At 48.1% G+C, this 27,780-nt stretch overlaps 1 protein-coding gene across 2 annotated transcripts in view; it reads right to left on the bottom strand.

Annotated features, from left to right (window-relative positions):
* The window catches only part of LMF1 (lipase maturation factor 1), a 191,911-nt gene that overhangs the window by 17,668 nt on the left and 146,463 nt on the right, over window positions 1-27,780 (bottom strand). For both annotated transcript variants that reach the window (XM_069869999.1, XM_069870000.1), the window contains 3 exons: window positions 11,743-11,920; window positions 8,880-9,033; window positions 5,258-5,441 (listed from right to left, as the gene is read on the bottom strand). In XM_069869999.1, coding sequence (XP_069726100.1) covers window positions 5,258-5,441; window positions 8,880-9,033; window positions 11,743-11,920 — 516 coding nt within the window. The remainder of the gene's footprint in view (window positions 1-5,257; window positions 5,442-8,879; window positions 9,034-11,742; window positions 11,921-27,780) is intronic.

The following is a 27,780-nucleotide window of genomic DNA, read 5'->3' as shown; positions in this document are numbered from 1 at the left end:
AGAAGAAAATAAAGTTCTTCCAGGCTGAACATGGACCAAAATGTATGAATGCTGCAATGGAAAATGGAAGTGAATTGAGGCCTGTATTTTTAGAAGGGGGAAGAAAGGAAACGTAAAAGGCTGTGCTTAGTGCACTGCTCATGCGGTTTAGGTTTTATTATGTTTCACACACCTCCTCCTCCATTCTGCTGCCACGCAGCTTTTTCCTGCGAGCACCTTCTGGCTAGAAGACCAAGATAACAGAAGCTCGAATAAAATGTTTTGCAAAAATATTAATCTGCCTTCTCTGTAAATAGCGTTCCTTCTCCTCAGCTCTCCCAGCCTGTGTGTGATAACGTGAAGGCTCCATCACGTCTCCCTGTTACCACCCAGGGGAGATCCTTGGAGCATCAATCTCTCTTCTCTCAAGAAGGCAGCTGAAGTAAACTTGCATTTTTTATGTGGAAGCACACATTTCTTGATCGCAAATGCTCTCTGCTGTGGGGTTGCTGACAGTCCTGTAGGACCCAGCCCCTCATGCCACCAGCCTGAGCGGCTTCTGTGCCAGTCCCAGCATTCAAAGCCTTTTGGAGCTGCTTCATGGGACAATGCACCGAGATGCTGGGCTTTAAAAACAATATGAAGACAGCAATAGCTTTGTTATTCCTCGACTAGTTATCATATGGTAAGCACCGAGAGCATGTTGGCCAAGCACAGTTCCTGAATAGAATAAATAACCTTCATGCCATAGTAAGGAGGGGAAAAGCCTTCCCTTTGATTTCTCTTTATTCAGAGCGCTGAAGGCTTTCCACTGCTGCCACCGGTGAAGAACAATCTTTGGGATGATTAACAACTGGCTTTTGCAAAGTCTGAGACATCCCGTTTACCAGGAAAAGCAAACGACGCAAAGCCCCAAAACCATGAGTGGTATTTTGTTTTCTGGTTGCTGTTTCTTAACGATGCTGAACCCACCCACAGCCAGCCAAAAATCTGCCTGTAACACTCTGTACCAGCCCGACTCTCCTGTGGGCTGGGATAGCTGGGCTCCTTCTACAAATACCCACCACAATCAAGTAGCTAAATAATTACAGGAGCGTTGCCATCAGTAGTTGGAAGACAGACAAAGCTTTAACGATCTGTCTCCAGCTCCTGTAAAAACAGGATGACATTGCATTAATTCAATCAAGTTTCAAGGGGTGAAAGTTGTTCCTAATGCTTAACCTGAATTTTCCTGAGTTTAAATCATGTTCTGCAATTTCATCCTTTATTTCCTCCCTTCTCCATGGGGACATGGAAACCAGATTGCTGCTGTCTCCTTTGCAGAAGATGAGATCTTAGGAAGATATATTTTCCTGAAGGGTGGGGAGGCCCTGGCCCAGGTTGCCCAGAGCAGTGGTGGCTGCTCCATCCCTGGAGGGGTTCAAGGCCAGGTTGGATGAGGCTTGGAGCAACCTGATCCAGTGGGAGGTGTCCCTGCCCATGGCAGGGGGTGGGAGTTGGATGGGCTTTGAGGTCCCTTCTGACCCAAACCATTCCACGATTCTATGATCCACCTATTCCAAACCTATTTTGACATCCAGACACCAATGAAGTTTGCTCTGCTGCCATGGGACAAGGTTTCTGCACCGCTGCTCTTCCTGCGAGTTTCTCCTCTGCACCCTTGTCAGTTGGCTGCATCTTTCCCAAATTGGCTGCTTGGTAGTGGCAGGGTGACACCAAGCATGCCAAATGCCTACTTGTCTCTCATGGTATCATGTTTGCCTTCTCCTAATTGTGCTTATCTTGGGATGCACTCTCAGCCCAAGAGGATTCTCCAGAGCACAACACTCTGCTCCTTCCCGTCCTGGGGCAGGTCCTGCCTGTGGGCAGCCCTGCTCATGCCTCTCCTGTCTGCTTGGAACAAAAGCTGCAAGATCACTGGTCCTCTGTTGTGCTCACAGCTTGGTGGCATCTACAAATGCAATGAGCATGTCATGGCATGCTTTTCAGTTAACAGTAGCTTTTTTTATAACTGTGCCTTAAGCTGATTCAGATCATGGTTTAAATTGCTTCAATGGAGGCAGTTGATCCAGAGCAACCAACCTCAGCAACAAGCACTCAAATCACAAAAACACTGAGGTTGAAAAAGACCTCCAAGATCATCCAGTCCAACTGTCAGCTTAACCCCACTGTGCCTATTAAGCCATGTCCCAAAGTGCCACATCTACACGGTTTCTGAACCCCTCTGGGGATGGAGACTCCCCGACTGCCCTGGGCAGCTCCTGCCAGGGCTTCACCACTCTTCCAGTGAAGAAATTGTTCCTAATATCCAATCTAAACCTCTCCTGGTGCAACTTGAGGCCATTTCCTCTCATCCTATCACTTGCTGCTTGGGAGAAGAGATCAGCACCCGCCTTACTACGAGCTCCTTTTAGGTGGTTGTAGAGAGCAAAGAGGCCTCCCCTCAGCCTCCTCTCCATCAGACTAAACAGCCGCAAGTCCCTCAGCCGCTCCTCATAAGACTTGTTCTCCAGACCCTCCACCAGCTCTGTTGCCCTCCTCTGGACACAGTCCAGCAGCTCCTGACCGACAGACGCGTTATTTTTGTTGCGAGGACTCCAGCCCAGTTTGCACCCAGGTGAGCAGCCCACCCAGCGGGCGACGGAGCTGAGGGAGCCCACGGTGGCTGCTGAGAACCAACTGAAAAGACTCGCACAGATTCCCGCGCGCCGCTGCCAGCTCGGGGCAGTTTTTGCCCTTCTGCAGACGGGAAGAAGCAACGCAGACATGGATCTGGAGGGGTTATGTCCCTGCCAGAACTAAATGAAGGGCTTCAATTCAGTGCTACAGCACCCTCGGGATGTCGAGACATACAAAACAAAGAGGGGATTTAGAAAACAAGTGAAAAGGCATATTATATTTAGATAATAAAATTAACATCACGAAAATTGTTTCCTGGAAAATAATGCCACGTTACATTACATATAATTACAGCACTACTGGAAGGGTAATTAAGAGGCAGTCAACTAATAAATTGCAATTCAGAGGTGGAGCAGCACCTCGGCTCCTCCTGCCCCCGCGCCGGGGCCGTGCTGGCGGCTCCCCTGCCATGCCAACCCACGCCAGCCTTGCCAAGAGCCCGGCGCTCCCATCCTCCGGCTCCTCAAAGCAAACCCTGAAGCTACAGCCAAGGTGGAACGTTTCGCAGGAAAGCCTGAGCGGGAGGAAGGCGTCATATGTCAAGCGGTGATGAGGTGCAAAGAGGAACCTGTCATGAGCAGCACAAAGGGATGGTAAACTCCTTTCCCCCAGCTCCCTGGCTTTTCTGCAGCCTGTCAGAGCTGAATGTGGCAGCTCCTTACCTGGCCACCACCAGCCAACTGCAAAACCAGCCCTGTGGCCACTGGCTCGGCAAGCACTGGGGCAGCCGGCGAGCAGTGGCGGAGAAAGAATCCAGAACTTCTGAAAACAAATTAACTCTAATCCTGACGCCGAAGTGACTTGGTTTTATGGACTCCGTAAACTACTGTATAGGGTTTGCAGAACCTGCCTGGCTTCACAAACCTCTTCTGGGGTTTTGCCTTCTGGTTTCTCACCTCTACTATGAGGCCAGGCTGAGAGAGTTGGGGTTGTTCAGCCTGGAGAAGAGAAGGCTGTGGGGAGACCAGGACTGAAAGGGGCTCCAGGAAAGCTGGGAAGGGACTTTTTACATGGGCCTGCAGTGATAGGACAAGGGAGAATGGCTTTAAATGGGAACAGGGAAGAGATTAGACATTAGGAAGAAATTATTTTTCATGAGGGTGGGGAGACCCTGGCCCAGGTTGCCCAGAGCAGTGGTGGCTGCTCCATCCCTGGAGGGGTTCAAGGCCAGGTTGGATGGGGCCTTGAGCAATCTGATCCAGTGGGAGGTGTCCCTGCCCGTGGCAGGGGTGGAACTGGATGGGCTTTGAGGTCCCTTCCAACTCAAACCATTCTATGATTCTAAAACTCAAATCAGCACCTTGTCCTATCACTCCAGGCCCTTGTAAACCCCTCCCCAGCTGTCCTGGAGCCCCTTTCAGTGCTGGAAGCTGCTCTAAGATCTCCCCACAGCTTTCTCTTCTCCAGGCTGAATAACCCCAACTCTCTCAGCCTGTCCTCATAGCAGAGGTGCTCCAGTTTTAACCTCTGCTGTTGGCTTGCTGAGGGATAAGCATACCTAATGCAGATTAAATGAAATTCCAGCACACAAAAACTAGCGGGGTAAATATCAAACCATAGCCAAAGAGCGATGGTTATGTCATCACTGAGGAATCCAAAAGGCGCCTAAATGAAAATACCACAAAGAAAGCAAACAGAGGCGTTTGGGGCAGGGGGGAAGGAGTGAGGGAAGAGGATCTGCTGGGAGAGGATATGGGAACAAAAAGAAAAGTCTGTGATAGACTGAGATGGGTTTGCCTCACGCCACTGCTGGAAGCCCCAGTTTGGTAAAACCCAGTTCAAGTGCTCACGCTCACACGAATGAGAGTTCAAAGAACAGGGTAAAAGAAACAGAAAAATCTTTTGCAAGTTCTCCCCTCTCTTCTTTTTTTTTTTTTTTCAATTTACAGCTATCACCTGCTTGCTGATACCACATGGGGAAAATATTTTGAGGGATGCTATGTCCATCTGTAGGCAGGTGGCAGTGGAAGCAACTGTGGGTGGGAAGGAAGAAATGTTTTGCTGTGAGGGTGGGGAGGCCCTGGCCCAGATTGCCCAGAGCAGTGGTGGCTGCCCCATCCCTGGAGGGGTTCAAGGCCAGCTTGGATAGGGCCTTGAGCAACCTGATCCAGTGGGAGGTGTCCCTGTTCATGGCAGGGGTGGAACTGGATGGGCTTTGAGGTCCCTTCCAACCCAAACCATTCTATGGTGTCCCCTGTGGTGTCCCCAGGAGGGATGAGGGTTCAAGCTGGCCGCTGGAATAGGCAGCTGCGGATGCTGCTGGTGCTGGTGTGCCCTGGCATCCTGTGAGGCAGCTTCTGCCCTGCTCTGGCACCACTTTGCAAGGCAGGTACCATCCAGAGGCTTTCTCAATGACTTTAACTCTTATTATTACTGAGAAACAATTAAAAAGCCTCACATAAAATCTCCAAGGGTCTCATTCCACTCGCAGCAAACATCCTTTAGAAATACAACCTTTTTTCTTCTTTTTTTTTAAACATAACTTACTAAGTCGGGGCTTCAAACAGCTCCCCACCCACCCCAACACACAGCAAACTCAAAAAAATTGTTTTTCCTGGTCCAGCAACACCTGAGTCTCAGGACACCCAAAGTCACATACCTGGAAGGCAGCAAACCACATGAGCCAGTCCAGGCGGTAGTGGTAGGGGCTTATAAAGCACGGCCTCCTCTTCAGGTCCCCAGGCTTGCATTTGAAGTCATACTCCTCCCAGAGAGCAGCGGGGTCATTGGGATCCAGGCTGGACGTCCCCTGAAGGATGACTTCCGTCCTCTCCTTGGTAATGCTGTGGGGCACAACATGATACTGTTATTTGTCTCGAGTCACGTAAAATGTTCGAGTCAACAAGGCAACAGGAGGCAATGGCCTCGTGTCAACTGTCTCGTGCCATCATTGGGTCCTGATGGGTCAAGCTATGGAGAGCCTGTCTATACCTCAGACTTTTCTCAATCCAGCAGAAAATCAGATGGAAAACTCAAAGTTTCACATCCTTCCATGCTGCAGTTGTGCCAGTCCAAGGAGTGACTACAGCCCAAAAAGACGATTCCTATTGAAAATGACGTGCCTGTCTTTCTAGATCACAGTCTAACACTGGTTCAAAACATTGAGAGAAGATAACAAGATCTCCCAAGTCCCACTGAACATCTTCAACCTACACCAACTTCTCTTTGTCCCATGAGTCTGAAGGGAGTCTTTGTTTCTGTTACTCCAATGACTTTCATGATACAAGAGCTCCCTGACTATAAGCTCCTGATGATATGAGAAAGCAGAGATGAGGATGGTCACAGAATGGAGCTCCATCTCCCACATTTTTAGCGTGTGCCATACAGGCTTCTAGCTGGCACATGTGGCTGCCCCAACAGCATGGCCACCGATGATATCTGCAGGGGAAGTCTCACCAGTGAGTGCGCTTAGAAAGCCTTTCTCCACATTTAGAAGGTCTGGCCCTGAGACCTCCAGCTGCGGGATCAGTTGGGACTGCTCCAGCTCCCCCATTTGTGAGCAAGGCTCTCCCTGCAGGGCTGCTGGCCATGGGGTGCTGAGCTCCACCTTGAGCCTTGACCATGGCAAAGGGCAGGACACACTTGCCATGAGCCCAGGTTAACTGCTTGCAGCTGCTTGAGCTCTGGGGAGGTGGTTGGCCCCATATGGAGCACCCTCAGGAGGTGACTCTTGGGGTGTCAGTAACAGCTGTCTCTATGTGCCCAAATGTTTCACCATCCCAGCTGGAAGACAGGTCTCCTGGAGCTATTACTCAGCAAGAGGAGGAGGAGGGAATGCATGAGCCAATGCAAATCAAGCCAAGAAAAGCAGAAAATTAAAACAGAAAAGCCCCCCATATCCAGTCAATGTCCAGAAACTTGGTTAAAAAGCACCCCAGCTTTATGGCAGGTCATGGCAGCCTCTGCTGCTTGGCCAGGCTCTCTCTGCACAGCAAGGTGGGAGAGCAGTGGGGATGACAAACTCTCCAGGCCACAGAAAGCCCATGTGAAAACCCCACCATCAAGCTCTCAATGACCTGTCAGTGACACCCGCCTCCACTGGAGAACCATTTTCCATAGCAAACACAGAAACACGTAACCCTGCCTATCAAAGTGGTCCAGATCCCAACACCCTCTTAATTTTTTACTACTTTGGTCCTTCCCCCTCCAACTCAAGAAGCGAAAGCTTGGAAACACACAGTCTCCACCTTCTTCCCCGATGGCTTCCAGTGATAGATGCTTACAACCCAAGTAATGCTGTGCTTCTCAGCTTATAATTGTTACCTCCATTTAATACATTTCTGGATTCTCCAGCCAAGTTCCGTATTAGACGCTGGGCTGAGTTATGAGCCGTGGCCAGCTGCCCAATGGTTAGAAACACACTGTAAATCAGGGACACCAAATTACTAATAAAAGTATGTTCCTACTGTGTGATTCAAAATATGTCAAGTTTCACATAATCGTATATTCATTATAAGCTGCAATCCTCTTTTTATTGGTTTACATAGGCTGGAATTACAAACATATTACAGCAGCATTTCATCACATGCTCTTTACGTTCTGGTAACTGTTGAAACAGAAACCATAGACTGAAGAAGAAAAAAGAACAACAACCCAAAGAAAATAATCTCCTGTAGCTTCACCGCTCCAGCCTTCAAAGAGGTTCAGGGGTTATTTCTTCCTCTCTCTCAAAAAAGGAGAAACTTCAGCATTTTCCACAACTAGCGTTGATATTTTTAATTGTTTTTTTTTTTTTTCTTCCAGGTGTCCTCTGCATCTCCAGTGCTCACACAGACCTACTCCTCCCCTTCACCATCCGCTCAGCCAGCCCTCTCAAGAGCCAACCTGCTTTGCCTTTTATAAAATCTATTTCATTGCTGTTGCCTTCTCCTGTGGGACCTCGTCCAGAGGCCACCAACCCTTGAGCTGCCCATCCCACCCCGTGGCTCAGAGCTCCGGGGTCACCATGGTGAGGTGGTGGCAAAGCCAGAGGTCTATGCAGAGAAGACTAGTCCTGTTGTTGCCCCTGGCACAAGCTGCTCTGATGAAGCTGTTCTGAAAAAGCCCTGTTTTTCAGCATTTTCTCAGTTGGAAGAGGCTGGGAGGAACAGCACACAAGAAGGGTTATGGTGAGCATCTAGCTGTGGCTCACCTAAGCCTGGAGACCTGTTCCCAGACAACCCAGACTCAGATGCTCATAGAACAGCCCGGTTGCAAACACAGATGGAGATCAAACTCAAACCATTCCATGACTCTATGATTCCATGCTTCCCTAGTCCAGTCCCACCTTGCAGCCAAAATCAGGCTTTCCTAAGCTGAAGGCAGAAGCCAGACCGCTGCTGGGCCTGTCCTCTCTGTCTGTCTTGTTCTTTTTTGAGGCCATTTCTACTTTTGTGTCCGCGGTTTCCTGTAGCAATGAATTCCCCAAGTCACTTGCTGGAAAAAGCACTTCCTTTTGTTGGCCTAAACTCTGCTACCCAATAGCTCATGTGAATATTTACATGAGGGACAGCAAACGCGCACAGGGGAAGAAAAGTTCACCGTAAATACAGCAGGCTGGTGACAGTGAAAGCTATCCACTGGATGAACTCTTTTATGGATAATTTCATCCTGCTATTACGTTTGCTACATCAATATGAGCTACCTAAAAGCGGCTCAAAGAAAATAAACTATATAATTCAGTGGGAAAGAATCCTGCTCCTTTTCTACTTCTCTCTCATAAACAGATATTCCAAGTCTACTGGTTGCTGGAAGGATTTCTAGGATTTCTGTTTAGGTTTAAGGCACGCAGACTGCCTTTCGGACTACACTGGGGAGAGAAGCAGAGCTGAGGGACCTGCGGCTGTTTAGTCTAGAGAAGGGGAGGGTGAGGGAAGACCTCATCGCTCTCTGCAACTCCTGGAGAGGTTGTGGTGAGGTGGGTGTTGGTCTCTCCTCCCAAGTAACAAGGGATAGGATGAGATGAAATGGCCTCAAGTTGTGCCTGGGGAGGTTTAGATTGGATATTAGGGAAAATTTCTTCACTGACAGAGTGGTGAAGCCCTGGCAGAGGCTGCCCAGGGCAGTGGGGGAGTCTCCATCCCTGGAGGGGTTCAAAAACCATGTGGCTGTGGCACTTTGGCACATGGTTTAGTAGGCACGGTGGTGTTGGGCTGATGGTTGGGCTGGATGAGCTTAGAGCTTTTTTCTAACCCCAATGATTCTATGACTGTATATGATAAATTACATTGAAGTACACGTACCTCCCGAAAGCTCCATAGGTGTTCACAATTCTGAGAGGGTTGAATGAAGTGTTCATGACTTGTCTTGAGCTGAGCAGGTTTAGGACAACCGGGATGCTGAGATAGGCAATCAGGAGGCCAAAGGAGATGTTCACCACTTTGCGGATGTAGCAGCCTGTTTGGGACACAAAAGCAGACCAGAAGGTGGTGATTTCACTGCTGTCAATGGGTTCTGCTGCCCAAGACCCATCCCGGGTGCTCGCAGCTGCTCTCAGCTCTCGGGCTGGGGCCAACAAGCGCTATGCCGTAATCAAGCCAACCTTGCCAAGGGCCAGATGCTATCGCTCCGGAGATCTGCCTTTCTCTAAATAGTCTGAGAAAGGGCTAAAAAGAAAAATGTCTAAAATGTAAGATTAATCACTGCTTTAATACAAGGGAAAAAACACAGCTGGCACATGCACCTCGCTCAAAATTGCCCTCCTCGTCTGTAAGCCGGTGTGGAGCACCTCCAGCTCCCTGTGGCCCCGTTCCTCCAGCAGCTGCCTGCTCTCCACTGCCCCAGCCTCTTGCTACCCCGACTTACCGCTTGCCTTCCCCTTCCTCTCGCTCACAAGCTCCATTTAAACTTCATTTTCTTCATGCAAAGTTGCTGTTGCTTATTATTGATGTATGAGACTGCGCGGTGTTTGGTTTGCAGGAGCTGTGCTGGATTTCAGTCTAAGGAGGCACCAACCAAACGAGCAGACGTGACCTCTGAGGGGTTCTACCCTTATGGCCCTTTAAAATTTATTTAACATCAACAGCCAAAGGCTCAGATTCAAAGCGATTGCATGCAGCTTTCCCCTTATCTCTGCAGGAGAGGGATGTTTATTTGAACCTCTCTCAGAAGCTATTAATAATGACTGTTTAGTCTGAGAACGTTGCTGGAGAACCATTTGATTTGGGAAGGAGCTCGCTGAGATGCCTCCTGAGCAGCAGGAGTCTGTCGGGCATTTTAGATGGGCTAAACCTTCCAGCCTGTAATTAAAGGGCAGGCACAGACAGAAGGTTCCTCACCACACAGGCAGCACCAGCAACTCCTCAGGTCATACATTATGGCCACGCACGGCCTGTTTGTCCATCAGCATATGGTGATCATCACCATGCCCTTGCGGCTACAACTACTCAGGAAAAGGCTTAAATATAGGAAAAAAACCCTTACAACACAGCAAGGATGGAGCAAGACTTGGGGAAGGAGCGTGGGATACAAGCCAAGGAGATCTGGATCAAGCAGGCAGAAGCTGAGCACCAGCAATGGGAATTCAAGGTCTCAGTGGGAATTACACACACGTACTTTAGGGATGTGGCCAGAGCCTTGTAAAATCAGGTCATGAGTGGGGCACGGCTGGGTACCCTCCTGTCTTCTGCTCTGGTGACCCAGGGGTGAGGGCTCCTCTAAGCCTCTTGCCACACAGCCCGTCAGCACCGGCTCAACAGCCTCTGCTTTGTTAGCAGAAAAAAAAATGCAGAAATCCAGATTCACCCAGAATATTGCAGATACGCTGTCCTTCGCTTACAGGTTGCACCTTTTTGAAAGCCCAGAAAGGGGACACATCCAGAGCGGTGGTAATAATGGATCACAGAATCACAGAATGCCAGGTTGGAAGGGACCTCATGGATCAACTGGTTCAACCTTCTAGGTCATATATAGTTTAAATGAGATAGCCCAGAACCCTGTCGAGCTGATGGATGGCTCTACCTGCTTGGGCACCCTGGCTCAGAAAGGTGCTTTTGGACAACATCATGGAAAAAGTTCCTCAAAAAAAAGGACCCACCTCCCCCTCACGGTGACTCTTGAGTGCCAGAGCAAAGAGGCACCCTTTGGCTTCTTCTCCAGAAAGGAAGGTGCAACTTGAGTGTGGTTTGGGACTGGATGCAAAAATACAGTTGGTAGGAAAGCTCCAGGCTCTCACAGCCCCTAAAACAAAGCTCCTGGAGGGGGAAGCTGTTAAAAATTTCAAATCTCTTCCAGTGAAATGTATAAGATAGAAGACACAACAAATTTAATAAAACTGCATTAGCCTTGCTGGAACCAACACTTCTGGTTGCTAAGCTGTGTTCCTCGGTGATGAGAAAGGACTAGAGACAGATGCCGTCTCTTGTTGACATTTTTCATTCCTCTGACAGATGTTCAGTATATTTAAAAATGAGCATCTGTGATTGTTGTTGATATTATAGGCAATTTGTTGCTTATATGCGGTTTATAAAAATGCTGCAAACAACTCTACATCTGTTACGCAGCCCATGAAAAATAGCCTAGTGTTGTTTGTGCAGGCGATCTTCTTGAATGGGGCTGCTTGAAAACTCCCCTTAGAGGGAAACACCAGCCACATCGATCTCTTTTATTCAGTTAAAAAAAAACCTTTGGATTTGCTTTTCCATACTGACAGAATCACAGAATGGTTTGGGTTGGAAAGGACCTCAAAGCCCATCCAGTTCCACCCCTGCCATGGGCAGGGACACCTCCCATGGAGTTAGGCTGCTCAAAGCCCCATCCAGCCTGGCCTTGAACACCTCCAGGGATGGGGCAGCCACCACTGCTCTGGGCAACCCGGGCCAGGGCCTCCCCAGCTTCACAGGAAAACATTTCTTCCTAAGATTTCATCTCAATCTCCCTCTTTCAGCTTAAAACTGTTCCCCTCGTCCCACCCCTGCACCCCCTGACCAAGAGCCCCTCCTCAGCTTTTCTGGAGCCCCTCTCCGTACAGGAAGCTGCTCTAAGGTCTCCCCACAGCCTTCTCTTCTCCAGGCTGAGCAACCCCAACTCTCTCAGCCTGTTTCCTGATCAAGAGCCCCTCCTCAGCTTTCCTCTGTGTCACCTTCCCTGGCTCTGGGAATAACTCACCCAGGGGCAGCTTCTCCTTGGCTTCCTCTTTGAGCAGCATATGCGTCAACCGTTCTTTCACCCCTCCTGGCCTGGAGCTGAAGAGGAAGCCCAGGCTGATGTCGTCGAAGCAGGCGATGCTGGGCACGATGGTCAGCCAGTTGAGGAAACTCAGGTTCCCGCTTATGATCAGAAGCACCTAAGGAGGAGAGAAGGCAGCAGAAGGTGTCACATATGCTTCAACGACAACAGAAAAGCGTGATGAAGGAAATGCTGGATGGATTTCAGCACCCTAGTACATCCTTTCCTGATTTCCGTGATCGCAATAGCGATGGCAAAGCTTTCCCTCCCTGCCCAGGCTACAGCCCAAATGTCCCCCACTGGCTTGCAATGCGAGCTCTGCTCTTGCTTTCAGCAGGAGAAACATCAGCCAAGGTGTAGTGTGACTTGATTTCCATAGCGCTCCCGGTGACGGCGCAGCGGTTTGGCCCCAAGGGAATCATCTGCTTCCTGCTTATGCCTAGGTATCTGTGACAGCAACGTTCCTGAAACCCTTCAGGAGGAAATATTGGAACTTCTAATTAAAAAGCAGCGTTAAATATAGAAGCGTGCATTTTTCAAGAGAGTTCTTCTTTCATTTTAGCTTTTATTGGCCATTTAGGAGAAAGTCTTCCGTGTGTAAAGTGGAGAAAGTGGAAAAATCTGTGAGCCTTTGGAGTCTCCATAAATACCTGTACATGTTGGGAAAGGCTCTTTGTAGGCATGCCTTATTTTTCATCTTACACTTACAATGACTTGAAAACCATGAGGAACATTCTTGTTGTTCTCTAGCAGGTCCTAACGACCATCTGGTGGCCCTCTATGGGCACTGCCCTTTTTGACTTGGTCAGGAACCACATCCTCACAGCCCATGGCTTCATTTGCATCTAAGATGTCACATCCTTGCCATGTTCACCCACCAGCATGGGGACGGTGCAGGTAAACCCCTACTCAAGGTGCATGCCAGTCTCTCTCAGAGCCTTTCATTAGAGCTTCACATCAACCCCAAGGCACAGAGCAATTTCTGCTTTCTCACGTTGTTTTTAATTTCCAACCAAGTGTTGGTTTTAATTTCTACTTTTCTAGTCTAAATTTATTCAACCCCAGCCTACACTTACTCATTTTTTTCCACACCAGTATTTTACCTGCTCACAGACTCTGTTTTATTTGTACAGTTACATCCTTTCTCTGCTTTTACACCTTAAATCATGCCAAACCGCTCCAGTCTCCTCTCCCAGAGGACCTCCCTGATTGCTTATCCCAGCAGCCGTGCCCTCAACCCATGCAAGGTTCAATCAATCTTTCTGGGCGCTGACAAGGACCGTACGGAGGATATCAGATGGGTCTCACCAGGAACTTGTACAGCGATGCTAACATTTCTCATGCTCAACCAGACCTGCCCCTCCTGCTGGGTTTTTACACCACATTTATCTTCACTGCCGAGGTGTCATGTTAGTGCTCGCCAAGCCGTGCACACAAGTCCCTCCACACATAAGCAATTTCCAAAGATGCCATTCCCAACATCACATAGACATCCCTGCCTCTAACCCATGGTGCATCCTCCCATGTGTTGCACAGCTCAACTTCATCCCATCAGCCCATTAACCTTTGGAAGGCAGGAGCCCCGGGCTGCACTGAAACCACGAAGGATGCTGAGAACCAATGGACCCCAAAATCCATTGCTTTACTGTCACACACAACACGTTTTTTTAACCAAAAGCATCTGAAGCATTTAATTGCTCCATGTTTCTTCTGAGAAGGGACTGCTGCCAGCTCAACCTTGCTGACACCGAGACTTGCACCAGATGCAGAACAGACACTGTAAACTCACTCCAGTGCCAGAAGAAGGATGTGTCAAACGAAGCCAACCCTGGGCAGTGGCTGTGAGGACGCATCTGGGTTTCCCTGGGGCTCCCTTGCCACCCCAGCAGTCACAAGGGAACATGTTAGGAATGATTATGCAGTTATCGTTGGGAGAGGAGAGGAGAGGAGAGGAGAGGAGAGGAGAGGAGAGGAGAGGAGAGGAGAGGAGAGGAGAGGAGAGGAGAGGAGAGGAGAGGAGAGGAGAGGAGAGGAGAGGAGAGGAGAGGAGAGGAGAGGAGAGGAGAGGAGAGGAGAGGAGAGGAGAGGAGAGGAGAGGAGAGGAGAGGAGAGGAGAGGAGAGGAGAGGAGAGGAGAGGAGAGGAGAGGAGAGGAGAGGAGAGGAGAGGAGAGGAGAGGAGAGGAGAGGAGAGGAGAGGAGAGGAGAGGAGAGGAGAGGAGAGGAGAGGAGAGGAGAGGAGAGGAGAGGAGAGGAGAGGAGAGGAGAGGAGAGGAGAGGAGAGGAGAGGAGAGGAGAGGAGAGGAGAGGAGAGGAGAGGAGAGGAGAGGAGAGGAGAGGAGAGGAGAGGAGAGGAGAGGAGAGGAGAGGAGAGGAGAGGAGAGGAGAGGAGAGGAGAGGAGAGGAGAGGAGAGGAGAGGAGAGGAGAGGAGAGGAGAGGAGAGGAGAGGAGAGGAGAGGAGAGGAGAGGAGAGGAGAGGAGAGGAGAGGAGAGGAGAGGAGAGGAGAGGAGAGGAGAGGAGAGGAGAGGAGAGGAGAGGAGAGGAGAGGAGAGGAGAGGAGAGGAGAGGAGAGGAGAGGAGAGGAGAGGAGAGGAGAGGAGAGGAGAGGAGAGGAGAGGTTGATGTGGACCTGTTTAGCTTGGACTTGCCAAAACAGAGGGTAAGAGGACAGTTCCTGTCCTGAAAAAAGCCTAAATCTTAACAACCTGGACAAAGTTAGATCAAATTTAGGATGTTTTACAGCTGTGTTACAGGCAGAGAGCGGAAGAATTTTGGCACCTATTTCAGCAACACTCTCTGGGGACGTCGCCTTGAAGAAACTCACCCAGGATCACACAAGGAGTCTTGCAGCAGAACCTGAAATAGGACCCAAATCTCCCAAATACAAACCCAATGGCTTAATTACAAGTCCAACCTGAAAAACCCACTTAAATGCTGGTCCCTGGGGTTTCCCCATGGTTTATCCCAAGGTGTCCCCATCCAGTGCTCCCTCTCCTTCCCTGAAACAGGCTCATTGTGGTGCTCGCTCCCTCGCTGGAAGAGAAGAGGTGGTCTCCCAAAATACCATCCCACAATGCAAACACCAGTGACACACAAACAATTCTGGACTGAGGGCTTTCAGTCACCATTCTGTTAAAAAAAATGTATGCATCCTCATTAAAAATGGCAACAAATAAATGTGGAAAACATGTCATTTCATGTTTTATCTGACTTGCACTGCTTTTAAAACACATTTGGAAGTTACAATCTTCCAAACCCCAACAGGAAGAGTCCATCTAAAAATCAGAAAGATACGATTGATTACAGTAAGAAACAAAAATCCTAACTATTATTTCATTAAGAAAACAATTATTTATTTATCCGAGTTGGATAATTGTCCATAATTACGAGGGGAAAAAGAAGTATTTAAAACTGAATTACAGACACATGTTAGGTCCCTGAACACAACACGTTGTAATTGAGGGTTGAGGCTCCTCCTCTGACCCCAGTGGGATGCAGTTGAGTGCATATTAATCAGCCTGTATTCATTAATGCACTTCTCACTTAGCTACTTTGTTAGGAAACTCTGATCCTTTTCTGATTCGATTTGCCTCATGCAATTGCAGTAATAGTAAGAAAACAGTTGTGAGCTTTGCCACTCCTGCCTGGGTTCATTTTACAGCTTCATATGGAGCGACTGGGTGGTCCATGGGAGGGGTTTTCAGTAGTGATTCCCCTCGCTTTACTGCTTGGAAGTCAGGAGCAAGAGATCTTATTTCCACCAACCCTTAAAAATCAAGGGATTAAAAAATAATACAAGTTTCTGGCATTTTCTGCTCTGTGGGTGGAATCACGAACCTGACACATTTTTAACTGCACTTTTTCTGAGCGAGTCTCCATGCTCACGCCGGACGCTGCTACTGCTGCCCAGGCACCGGCTTCCAACGTGGGCTAACGCTGGACCCTGCCTGAGGGGGCTGAGCACCGGGAACCCCTCGGCTTTGCCAAAATAAACCTCAATGAGCTCCTGATTCAAAGCCAATTAGCAGGCAAACAGATAATTTTTCCCTCATAGCTGTGCGAGCAGGCAGTGTCGCACAGGGTCTATGATATTGGATCAATGTTTCTGGCCAGCATCAAGGGTGAAGCTTTGTCAGCAGAGCAGTCGATGTCTTCTGCAGCGCCGACCTCGAGTTACGGGAACCTTTGCAATCCAAACCAGTATTTACCTTGGCAGGCAGCGCGCATTTACCTAAATCCTTCCTTTTCGGCCTCTGTGTCCTGCTCTCCCTGCCCTGGCAAAGTGGAGCTGTACAGGTTTGGGTGGGAAGTTTAATTGAAGATGAATTTCTCAGGGCAGCGAGGGCAGAGATCTCTGTTCACGGTGTGCTTGCCTCCTGCCTAGGAAATGAATGCTGATAATTTGGGGTAAGCCCCAAACTTCCCAAGGTCTTACATCAGCCACGAGCAAAGCAGGTGGATGGGTGCTGGACCTCCTCCACACACATGTTTTGGGGCAAGGACACCAAACTCCTCCAGGAGCTGGTGCTGCTTGTCTGGTAGAGCATGGAGAGCACCGTAGCTCCTTCCTCATCAGCTCCATGAAGGAGAGCTTGTTGCACACAACTCAGTAATTTCATCCTTTGCACCATAGAATCATAGAATGGTTTGGGTGGAAAGGGACCTCAAAGAACATCCAGTTCCACTCCCTGCCATGGGCAGGGACACCTCCCACTGGATCAGGTTGTTCAAAGCCCCATCCAACCTGGTCTTGAACACCTGCAGGGATGGGGCAGCCACCATTGCTCTGGGCAACTTGCGCCAGGACCAAATCACTCTCACAGCAGATCTCATCTAAATTTCTCCTCTTGTGGCTTCAAACAATTCCCCTCAACCTCTTCCAGCACTCCCTGATCAAGAGCCCCTCCCCAACTCTCCTGGAGCCCCTTTCAGTACTGGAAGCTGCTCTAAGGTCTCCCTGGAGACTTCTCTTCTCCAGGCAGAACAACCCCATCTCTCCCAGCCTGTCCTCATAGCAGAGGTGCTCCAGCCCTTGGATCATCTCCACGTTCTCCTCTGGACTCGCTCCATCAACTCCATGCCATTCCTGTGCTGAGGACTCCAGACCTGGACACAGGGCTCCAGGTGAGGTCTCATGAGAGCAGAGCAGAGGGGCAGAATCCCCTCCCTCACCCTGCTGGTCTCCCTGCTTTGGATGCAGCCCAGGATATGCTTGGCTTTCTGGGCTGTGACCACACATTGCTGGCTTATGTTAAGCTTCTCCCAAGTTTTTGTCTTCACGGTTACCCTCAATGCACTCTCTGCCCAACCTGCAAGTGTGCGGGCTTGGCCCTTCTGTCCTTCTACCAGGATCACAACCAAATTGTATCTCCGTATCTCCACCCTCAGGACCTCTGGTGTCACGGATGGGCTGTGCCCTCCCTCCTTTGGTCTTGGTTTGTATTGACTGAGTGTCTTTCTCTTGCTGGACAATATTTAAATGCCCAATTATAACAAACAGATGGTATCAACCCCTGTGGTGATTTTAAAAATTCTTTTATTAAAGCACAGTATTAATCATGGTAATTGGGGAGGAACTTTAAGGTTATAAAACTACAGCATGTCTAATGAGCGAGCTCCTTATAGGAGGAACTGAGGTTTTTAATCTAATAATGTCAGGTTTATGGATTATGACTGGAGTTTTATGAAGTGTGATATGAAATACTGGGGATTCATGGCTCTCACTGGATTAATTTGGAAAAGTAGTTTTCCTGGTTCTAGGCCCAAAAACAATTATTCCTTACATTTCTGTCCCCCTGCACTGTTACCAAACCCCTCTGTCAGAAAATGGGCACCTACACCCATAACTTTTTTACAGGTTAAGACTTCTTTGTTTGGCTGGTCTTTATGTTTTTAAAGCATAGATTGTTACAAACATACAGTAGGGAGGAGAAGCTCATATTCTGGGTAGCAGACTGTATATTTGTCCAGAAGGAACAACAACAATGGGCTGCAAACTCTTAAACACGGTTGAGGGCCGGCTGGAGCGTGCAGGCTCCGTCTGAGCATGGGGACACGGTCACCACGCAACACTGGAACTTTTGGTTATTAAGCCAATGGCACAGAAGAGCCAAAACTGGGGTGCCCAGAAGAACTATAAATTATTTAAAGAGGAAAACAGAGGAGCAGAGGGCTGGGAGAGATCTCGAGAAGCTGTCCAGTCTTTCTTGCTGCATCAAAGCAGAGTCATCTCTACTTGCACTGTAGTGTTTGTCTGAACTCTTCCTAGGATCCTCGTTGAGTGACGGAGCCAGGTCCCTGGCCTTCCCCCACTGCCCGCTTCACTGCTTCTCTATCTTTAAATTATTCTGAATACCCAGCCTTGACAATTATTTAGAAATACAGAATTGTTAAGGTTGGGAAAGAACTCAAAGATCAAGTCCAACCATCAACAAAACACCAACACGCCTACTAAACCACATGCCAAAGTGCCACATATACACGTTATTGGTACCCCTCCAGGGATGGTGACTCCACCACTGCCCAGGGCAGTTTCTCACAGGGCTTCACCACTCTGTCAGTAAAGAAATGTTTCCTAATATTCAATCTAAGCCTCCCCTGCTGCAACTTGAGGCCATTTTGTCTTGTCCTAGTTCTCATTATTTGTGAGATGAGACCAGGACCCACCTTGCTCCAATCTTCTTTCAGGAAGCTGCAGTGTGAGAAGGTCTCCCCTTAGCCTCCGCTTCTCCAGGATAAACAATTCCAGGTCCCTCAGCCACTCCTCATAAGACATGTTTTCCAGACCCTTCATCAGCCTTGTTGTCCTCCTCTGGATGCTCTCTTGTAGCTCAATATCTTTCTTGTACTGAAGGGCCCAAAACTGTTCCCCCTCGTTCTATCCCTTCAGCACTTAGAAATGGCCCATTTCATCATTTTTTCCCCAGTATTTTTCCAGTAACGGCTCTATAATGTCCTAGCTCTTTTTTTTTTTTTTCTTTCTTCAGAGGACAGGTCCTTTATTAGCTCTTCTCCATTCTTTCATTACTTCACCTATGTTGTATGAATTCTCAAAGCCAATCACTAACGCTGACAGGATTTCAACCACCAGCTCTTTAACAGCCCTAGGACAGATTTCCTCAGGCTCAGGTGGTTTGAAAAGATCTAACTGAGTTAAGTACTCTGCAGCTCCTCCCTGCTTGGGGCTGAGGTCATCCTGCTTTGTTACTGGTATTAATTACACCAACAGCCCTGCGAGATGTGATATTTTAGTGATGACTGGTATAAAAAAGGCACTAATTATTTCAAGACAAAACACAGACTGAATTTATCAATTAGAAAAAACAAAAGAAAATCTCCTTCCTTGCACACAAACCCAATCGCTTCCTCACTCTCTGCTAGCAAAAGCGGGAGATAAAAAGAGCCTAACTCATCTGTGCACTATCAAACTGCAGTACCTGGGTCCCACATGGATCTTCTCATCGCAGATTCCCAGAGCCACATGCAATCAGCTCAGCTGAGCAGGAGAGCAAAGACCCCCCCGCCCTGAAGGAGGATCTCAAGAATGTAAGAACACTCCTCAATGCTTCACACGTCACCAAGGAAAAAGGAAACCAGTCTTTTAAGCTGGATTTTATGGACACTTACGAAGGAGCAGATGTGAGGATGAGCCCATGTCAACACCCAAGAACACACGTGCTGTGCTCTCTGGAGCTACGAAGGAAAGCAGTGCAATGCATCTGGTCCCCATCCCTTTCCATCTCACATACTACAACAGTGCCACTCCATAGCCACGTGAGGCTAACGGCAAAGGTTCCAGCTGAGAGAAGTGCTCACGCCAGACTTATCTCCCCTGGTTAAGCAAAGACATCACAGGCTGCTCAGCTCCCTGTGGGAACCAGAGAGAAGTGGGAGTTTCGAAATGACCCAACCAGGCCATGCCTTTGGGCAGAAGGGGACAAATCCCGGTGGTACAGGTGACACTAAGAGAAAGGGAGATCTCCCATCACCTCAACCTGTTTGCCCAGTCCCCCAGTATCACTCCTCACTTCTTGCTCTCCTTCTGGCTTCCTCTGGGCACCCAGCAGCTGGGTTGGGTGAAAGGTGGACAGTGGCGCACTGGACCCTCTGGAACCGAAACCACGGCGCTACTGGCTGCGTTGGGGACACTTCATCACCCATATTCTCTGTGTCATCAGTGCCTCGGATGGCTCTTTAAAGAGAACATACGTTCTCCAAAGAAGCGCACACTGCTTTGGTTCTGGTTAAACCGATAACTCCGCTCTTCTGAAATCTGTGGCCCCACCGCCAAAGGAACTCCTACTCATCGGAGAAGCTGAAACTCATAACATCAAAGGTTGGTCCTTCCTGTAAGAGATAGGAAGGACAAGCCTCAAAAGCCAAATTTGATTTTAATGGGCCTCCAGTTACTTGCGTACCATGAAAACACAGCCTCCCACAAAGAAAAACAGGCGATCGTTCTCCCATCTGGTTTCAGTTTGAAAAATACTTATATATGTATTTTTTCCCAAAAGTTATTGTAGGCATGGGCAAAAAATTCCCATTAAATGACAACAGCAAGAACATTTAATTTTCCCCTATTATTAATTAATTCTCTTGTTAAATTCTTGATTCAATATTTGCATCAGGATTTAATCTTTGCTTTGCAGAGGTATTTAGTGCAGAACAATACATCAGGAAATAATTACCTCTGTCCACTTGCTCTGTTTTAGACAGCAGGTAAAATGGTTCTGTGGACCCCACGGAAATTCAGAAAGCTGTTGGAAGTACCAGAAGAAAAAAGAGCAAAGCCAGTTGTGCAAGAAAGTTGAGGGAGAAGAATGTGGCTTGACTTTGCTTCACTTTTGGACACGTGGCGAATTAAGTGATCTCAGCCTAATTCACATTACAAAATGCAACCAATAGAAAGCCAACTCCCTTCTTCCATCCATACCTGCTGTGGGGACACCTGATCTCAGGACACCTGGATGCTCCTCAGAGAGCTCAGCCCTGAGTTTCCATAGGGGTGGAAGCACCTCCCCAGTTCACCGGGAATACAGCGAAGTCAGGAAACAGCCTAACTTCGGTATGCAAAACATGAGGCGCAGGCTGAGGGTTTCCTTCCCACAAGATGATAGGAGAGAACCCACATGTTATTACCACATTTAATACAGAAATAAGAAAATAATAAACCTCGAGATGTCCATCACACAGTCGCACACACACGCTGGGCCCCTTGAGTGAGACTGCAGAGAGGAGTCAGCTAGAACAGAAAACATTTTATAATTCCCATGCTGTAGACAGAGTTTTGTTTCGATGAGCAACTATGACCAGAGGCTTGGACAACCATATTAAAAATGACCCACGTTTATGCCTAAAAAGCAGAGCTCGATGTTTATAATATTTATAAATACTCATATAGATGGAGACTGCCCTGAATCTATAAATGTAAAATGGAAATAGAATGAAAGAATCAGGGAATGGTTTGGGTGGGAAGGGACCTCAAAGAACATCCAGTTCTACCCACTGGTGGATTCACATCTCCCACTGGGTCGGGTTGCTCCCAGTCCCATCCAGCCTGGCCCTGAACACCTGCAGGGATGGGGCAGCCACCACTGCTCTGGGCAACCTGGGCCAGGGCCTCCCCGCCCTCACAGCAAAACATTTCTTACAAAGATCTCATCTCAATCTCCCCTCTTTCAGCTCAAAACCATTCCCGCTCATCCTATCCCTGCCCTCCCTGATCAAGAGCCTCTCCCCAGCTTTCCTGAAGCCCCTTTCGATACTGGAAACTGCTCTAAGGTCTCCCCATAGGCTTCTCTTCTCCAGGCTGAACAACCCCAACTCTCCCAGTCTGTCCTTGTACAGAGGCGCTCCAGCCCTCAGATTGTCTCCATGTCCTTCTCTGGACTTGCTCCAACAGCTCCATGTCCTTCCTGTGTTGAGGACTCCAAAACTGGACACAGGGCTCCAGGTGAGGTCTCATGAGAGCAGAATCCCCTCCCTCGCCCTGCTGATCACAATACTCACAAATATTGAGAAATAAAATAACTACAGATGCACGAATGCAGTCTGGCTGCAAGCTGCACTAAAACTTCTCCTTGAACCGAGTCAAGAGTTTGACATATTACAAATTGCACTGCAAAGCTTTTGCAGTCCCCAGTCTAGGGACCTGGTCTAAGGTTACAAACAGATCTGCACCAAAGCAACAGGGAACCAACTCCTTTCCATGCCTGTTACACACCCGACATTTGTTCTTCATCTAAACGTGCAGTGATATAAATGACTCGCTCCCTACTCAGTTTGAACTTGCAGCACTATGAGCCACCTACTACAGTTCCCACCAATTATGGGAATTGACTGTGGAGCAGTTCTAGGGATAAGCACCACTTCCAGATTTTCAATGGAAAATCTTTTAAAGAGAAGTAGGAGGGTGAAAGTGGAGTGATTATGGGGTTTCTTATCAATATATACATATTGATATATACATATACATTTGGTTTTGTATAGGAAATCTTAGATGTTTAATTCAATTAAACACTCATTGCATGTGAATTCAAGGCTTGGTTGCTCGCTTTGGGTCTGAAACACAATTGGGTTCCTCCTGTCCTGCTCTCTGGAGCTGAAAATTGTCCCTGTGTTACTGACCTGGACACGTTTCTTCTGCTCTGCAGCTCTGTTATGTAAAATACCTCTTGGTGTTGCGTGATCCATTGACTCTTTTGCTGGAGGCTACAGCATTCCACATTAATACATTACAGGCTAAATAATTGCCCCAGGACTGTTTATGTCAGTGTTGGACGAATGTAAAATCAAAGAATAATTTTACAGAAGGAAGGAATTTTTTGTTGCTCTGCTCTGAATTATCAACATCTTTCCCTCTCTGATGGTAAAGTTACTTCCCATAGGGGAAGCTCTCAGGAAGACACTTAATGGCAAAACCCTTTCCACATCTTATTTATGATTTTACTAAATGCCAAAGAGCATTTTCATGTACCAGCAAACCTCAACGAGCTTTTCCACAACATCCTACATGAGAGGACCAAATTCAGACAATTTCTTCCTGATTTTACTCTAATTTGCTCAAAAAAGTTGATCCTAGATAAGGATGCAGTTTAAGGGGAAGAAGGCGAGTCCAGGTAAGACCAAGTCCTCTAAATCTGGGAGAAAGAGTTTCTCCTTGGAGAACACGTCAGCACATAAAAAGAGGATGACAAACAAGTGAAGGAGACCCTCGCTACAGACCCTCAGCTTTTGAGCTTGTACGGGGATAACTTGGAAACAATTCTAGCTGCTAATCCAAACCACTCCTGCAGGCAGGTAGCACCCATGAGGCTCCAACTCAAAACACTGATCATTAGCAGGAGGCTTTGTAGGTCACCAGCAAAGCTACTGTCAGCAGGACATGGAGCAGGAAGAGGCAGAGCTACCAAGGTGAGTTACCCCAGCACGAGATCAGGATCTGCCCCAGTTCTGTCCTGAGAAAACCATATTGGCATGTAATTATGGGGTCTTTTGTGAACTTTGAAACAGGACATAAAACCAAGTTCCTGATCACTCATGGCCATAAAATAGACCATGGAGTTTCCTACAAAGCAGGATGCAGAAGATCTCAACCCAAATTCCAAGTCAGGTTGTTGCAACCAGGGCACTGCAGCCCTTCCTGGTGTTCCCATGGGATCCTGCAGCCACCCCCTCCGGCACACAGCTGAGGAGTGGACACGTCCCACCGCCAGCACAGAGCTCCAAACGTGCTGTTTGCACAATGCTTTCGGATCCATCCACAGGACAAGAGCGCTGTGGAAAACTAGCACATTGTTCCCTTAGAGCATGCCTGGGTTTCTTCACTCGGCACGAGAGCAGCGCTCGTTCCGATTAGCTCATTTCACCAATAAAGTCAAACAGCACATTAAAAAATTTCTACATCTATTAACGGTCCAAGCGTTTCACTAACCAGCTCCATCCCGCTCATTAAAAATACTTTTATAGTAAGTGTAGAGTTGAAGTCCAGCAGAAGTGCTCTGCTTCAGTGGTATCTCCAGATGGGTCATGTTAGAAAGAACCCCACGCCACGTGCTCCAGAGGGACACTGGGCTCTGAACTCCATCTGCCTCCTCCACTGGGGGAGCAGGTTGGAAAGGATTTTTTTCCCACCAGAATCTGTGGATTTGTTAAGTATTACAGACCAAGCTCAAAGCATCTTACCCAGGAACCCTGTTCCCATCCAGGATGCTTGAGGACCATCATAGTATCATAGAATCATAGAATAACCAGGTTGGAAGAGACCCACCAGACCATAGAGTCCAACCGTTCCTATCAAACACTAAACCATGCCCCTCAGCACCTCATCCACCCGTCCCTTAAACACCTCCAGGGAAGGTGACTCAACCACCTCCCTGGGCAGCCTGTTCCAGTGCCCAATGATCCTTTCTGTGAAGAATTTTTTCCTAATGTCCAGCCTAAATCTCTGGTTTGTGGGACATCATCATATCTGAGCTTAAATTGATTCACAAGTGGAGTTGTCATCCTGTGCCATCCTGTCTCCTTGTAGCTACAGCAACAGGGCCAAGCTATGGGCTCCTCGAGCACCTCCACCCTCCCCGTGCACAGCCCCAAACCACAGATTGTCCCCAGCACCCAACCCCTGTGGCTGCGGTGAGATGCATGTGCTGGGCGGCTTCCACCTCAACGTGGAGCACCTAAGAAGCCAGTGGAGACAGTCAGACACAAGAGAAGGCAGACCAATGGCAAATACGCAAAAAGCAGTCACCTGACTGTAAAAAATGCTAAATTGGGGTGTTTTTTCCTGCTAGCACGGCAGCAAGGTCTCGGAGTGCAACAGCAGCAGTTTTTAATGGTGAGTTTGTCCCTGTTTGGGTACAACCAGCAGCTGGTTTGTGGTATGAAAACCAACCTTCTACTGGAAAGAGCCTGAAGAACGCACCCATGAAAATCTGTTTTGCACGTTCCTTACAAACCAGTTTCAAATTTGAGCTGGACACCGAGTAAATAGCACAGCAGCTTTAAAAACATAAACCTAAATATAGCCACGACTTTTGGATGGCGATGGCTGGACTGGGCAACGCTCGCCCAGTGAAGTTTTGGGAGCATTTTGCTGTAGGTTTTTATTTCTCCTCCCTGCTGAGGTCTGCTCCGTACTCGGATATTAAGACATCACAAGAAAAATTCCAGCACGGCAATTAATCATTAACTGTCATAGTTTTCCATAAGGTGCAAATTTAAAGTTATAAAACTGTCAAAAACTACCCAGTTACACAGGCTGCTTGCGCTGCTGGCTGCGTGCGTTCCTGGAAGCCAATGCCAACAAATATCTGCAGTGCCACAGGCTGCAGCGCCTTGGAAGCAGCCGGGGCATCGCGTACCCACACCAGAGGCCATGTCCATGCAGCTTCCAGGAGGTGCTCATGGCATGGTTGGAGCTCTGGCCGTAGGAAAACACCCAGGGTGGTGGCTACTTGTAATGCAAGGTAGGAGCCCGCTGGACATCTTGTCCACCACCTGTGAGTCATAGAATCATACAATCATAGAATCATAGAATCACCAGTTTGGAAGAGACCCACCGGATCATCGAGTCCAACCATTCCTATCAAACACTAAACCATGCCCCTCAGCACCTCGTCCACCCGTGCCTTAAACACCTCCAGGGAAGGTGACTCAACCACCTCCCTGGGCAGCCTGTTCCAGTGCCCAATGACCCTTTCTGTGAAGAATTTTTTCCTAATGTCCAGCCTAAACCTCCCCTGGTGGAGCTTGAGTCATATGAAGGTGCCTTTGGTGAGCCATGAAGCACGCACTTCATCTTCTAGTGGACAGGAAACAAGGAGGGAATGTCACATGGATGAATTAAAATGATGTGAGGAAGTTGGAAAGCCCATGACAGCCTTTATCATAGAATCATGGAATGATTTGGGTTGGAAGGGAGCTTAAAGCCCATCCAGTTGCAGCCCTGCCATGGGCAGGGACACCTCCCACTGGATCAGGTTGCTCAAAGCCCCATCCAACCTGTCCCTGAACACCTCCAGGGAGGGGGCGTCAATAACAAGTTAAATATCAAGAATAAAGTAGAACAATATTAAGGCTACTGATGAAAGTCCTTTTTCCAGAAGTTACTTTCCTCTACTAATTAGAACATTCTTCGCTGAGATGTGTGGGTTCAAAACTCCCTCTGTTAGAAATGATGGGAATCAAACCCTGCTTTCTCAAATCCTAGATCAGTCTGAAGTCACATGGAACTGTTTATATTCCTTGATTGAAGGAACACTAAAATACTTCTGGTGCAAATAGTTCAATTCCCTTTCCACACACGCTCATCGCAGGCTGCTTTGAAATTTGCTTTTTCTATAATCATAGAATCATTAAAGTTGGAAAAGATCTCTTAGATCATCCAGTCCAATTGTCAGCCCAACACCACCATGCTGACTAAACCATGTCACAAAGTGTCACATCTATGCATTCTTTGACCCCTCCAGGGATGGAGACTCCCCCACTGCCCTGGGCAGCCTCTGCCAGGGCTTTACCACTCTGTCAGTACAGAAATTTTCCCTAATATGCAATCTAAACCTCCCCTGGCGCAACTTGAGGCCATTTCCTCTCATCCTATCACTTGTTACTTGGGAGAAGAGACCAACACCCACCTTGCTACAGCCTCCTTTAAGGGAGCTGCATAGAGCGATGAAGTCTCTCTTCAGCCTCCTTTTCTCCAGACTAGACAGACCCAAGTCCCTCAGCTTGTTCTCCAGACCCTTTACCAGCCTTGTTGACCTCCTCTAGATACGCTCCAGCAGCACAATGCCTTTCTTGCACTGAGGGGCCCAAAACTGAATACAGGATCCAAGGTGCAGCCTCACCACAGCTGAATATAGGGGGACAACCCCTTCCCTAATCCTGCTGGCCACACCACGGCTGATCCAAGCGAGGAATGATTAGATGTACCTAACAATCGCCAAAATAAGAGCAAACCCTCTTAGAGAAGGAGAACATCAGAAAAACATCTATTCTGATAGCAAACTTTTAGCCTTGTACCTGTCCAGATTTTGGTAAAGCTGGGATTAAATTGTATTAAAGACAGACTAAGGGGAAAACAATACTCTTTGAAATAAATATAGAGAGGTGGCTGGGTACCTCAAATCCCTGGCACGGGGGAATGGGATCTGTGCTACAAATCCCATTCAAAACAACTCAAAGCCAAGGTTTTGGTTCAACCAGTTGTGGAGACACAGCAGCCAAGTGCAAAAGCTGGACCGGGACTCTGCTCCCCAAATTCCCTGGCATTTCAATCCCAACACGGATTCCAACTGATCTTTTCCTTTTAAAGTTAAAAGGAAAGGACGGAAGCATATCCGCACGCAGAAGGAAAATGCAAAGGGATGTAAAGGGGATGTCACATCTGATCAGCTTGACACCACAGTGGAAAACATTGGTGGCTTCTCTGATTTATGTCTTTCTGCAGCTACTTTCTCTGCCTCATTAACGTACGTAATTGCAGTAACTCTAAGCTCCTAGCAACATCTGCAGTCCAATATTTAACTTGGGTTGGCTACCCCGTGGCACCAAAAGCCAAGGCTGGGCGCGTTTCAAAATCCAGGATGACCTGGATTTTTCCACCAAGTCAACCTCTCGCAGCACGTTCGGAGCTCACACACGTATGGGTGCAGGACTGAGCAGTTGAACGTGGGCTTCTATGAGCTCTGGAGAAATAGAAAACAGTTGCGGTGTCAAACGCACCAAGAAAAAATAACCTGGTGCCTTAGCCGGGGCTGGTTACCATTTGATTTTAATAAAGAAACCCTGCAAAAGCCCCTGGGATAAAAAATGAAGTACTGAATGTAAAAATTCTAAGAAAAACGCTATATTCAATAAAAAAAAAAAAAAGAAGAGGAGAAACCTGAAGAAAGTGCAGACCAGTTACCATGTCTCAGCATCTCCATTGGTGAGGAGCCTGGGCAGCAGGTAGCAATGCCCTCACTGCTCCCCACCATG

This window comes from Phaenicophaeus curvirostris, chromosome 16 (genome assembly GCF_032191515.1).
Source record: "Phaenicophaeus curvirostris isolate KB17595 chromosome 16, BPBGC_Pcur_1.0, whole genome shotgun sequence".
Classification (NCBI taxonomy): Eukaryota; Metazoa; Chordata; class Aves; order Cuculiformes; family Cuculidae; genus Phaenicophaeus; species Phaenicophaeus curvirostris.
Note: the sequence above shows the minus strand (reverse complement) of the source record. Positions and strands in the feature narration are given on the sequence as shown.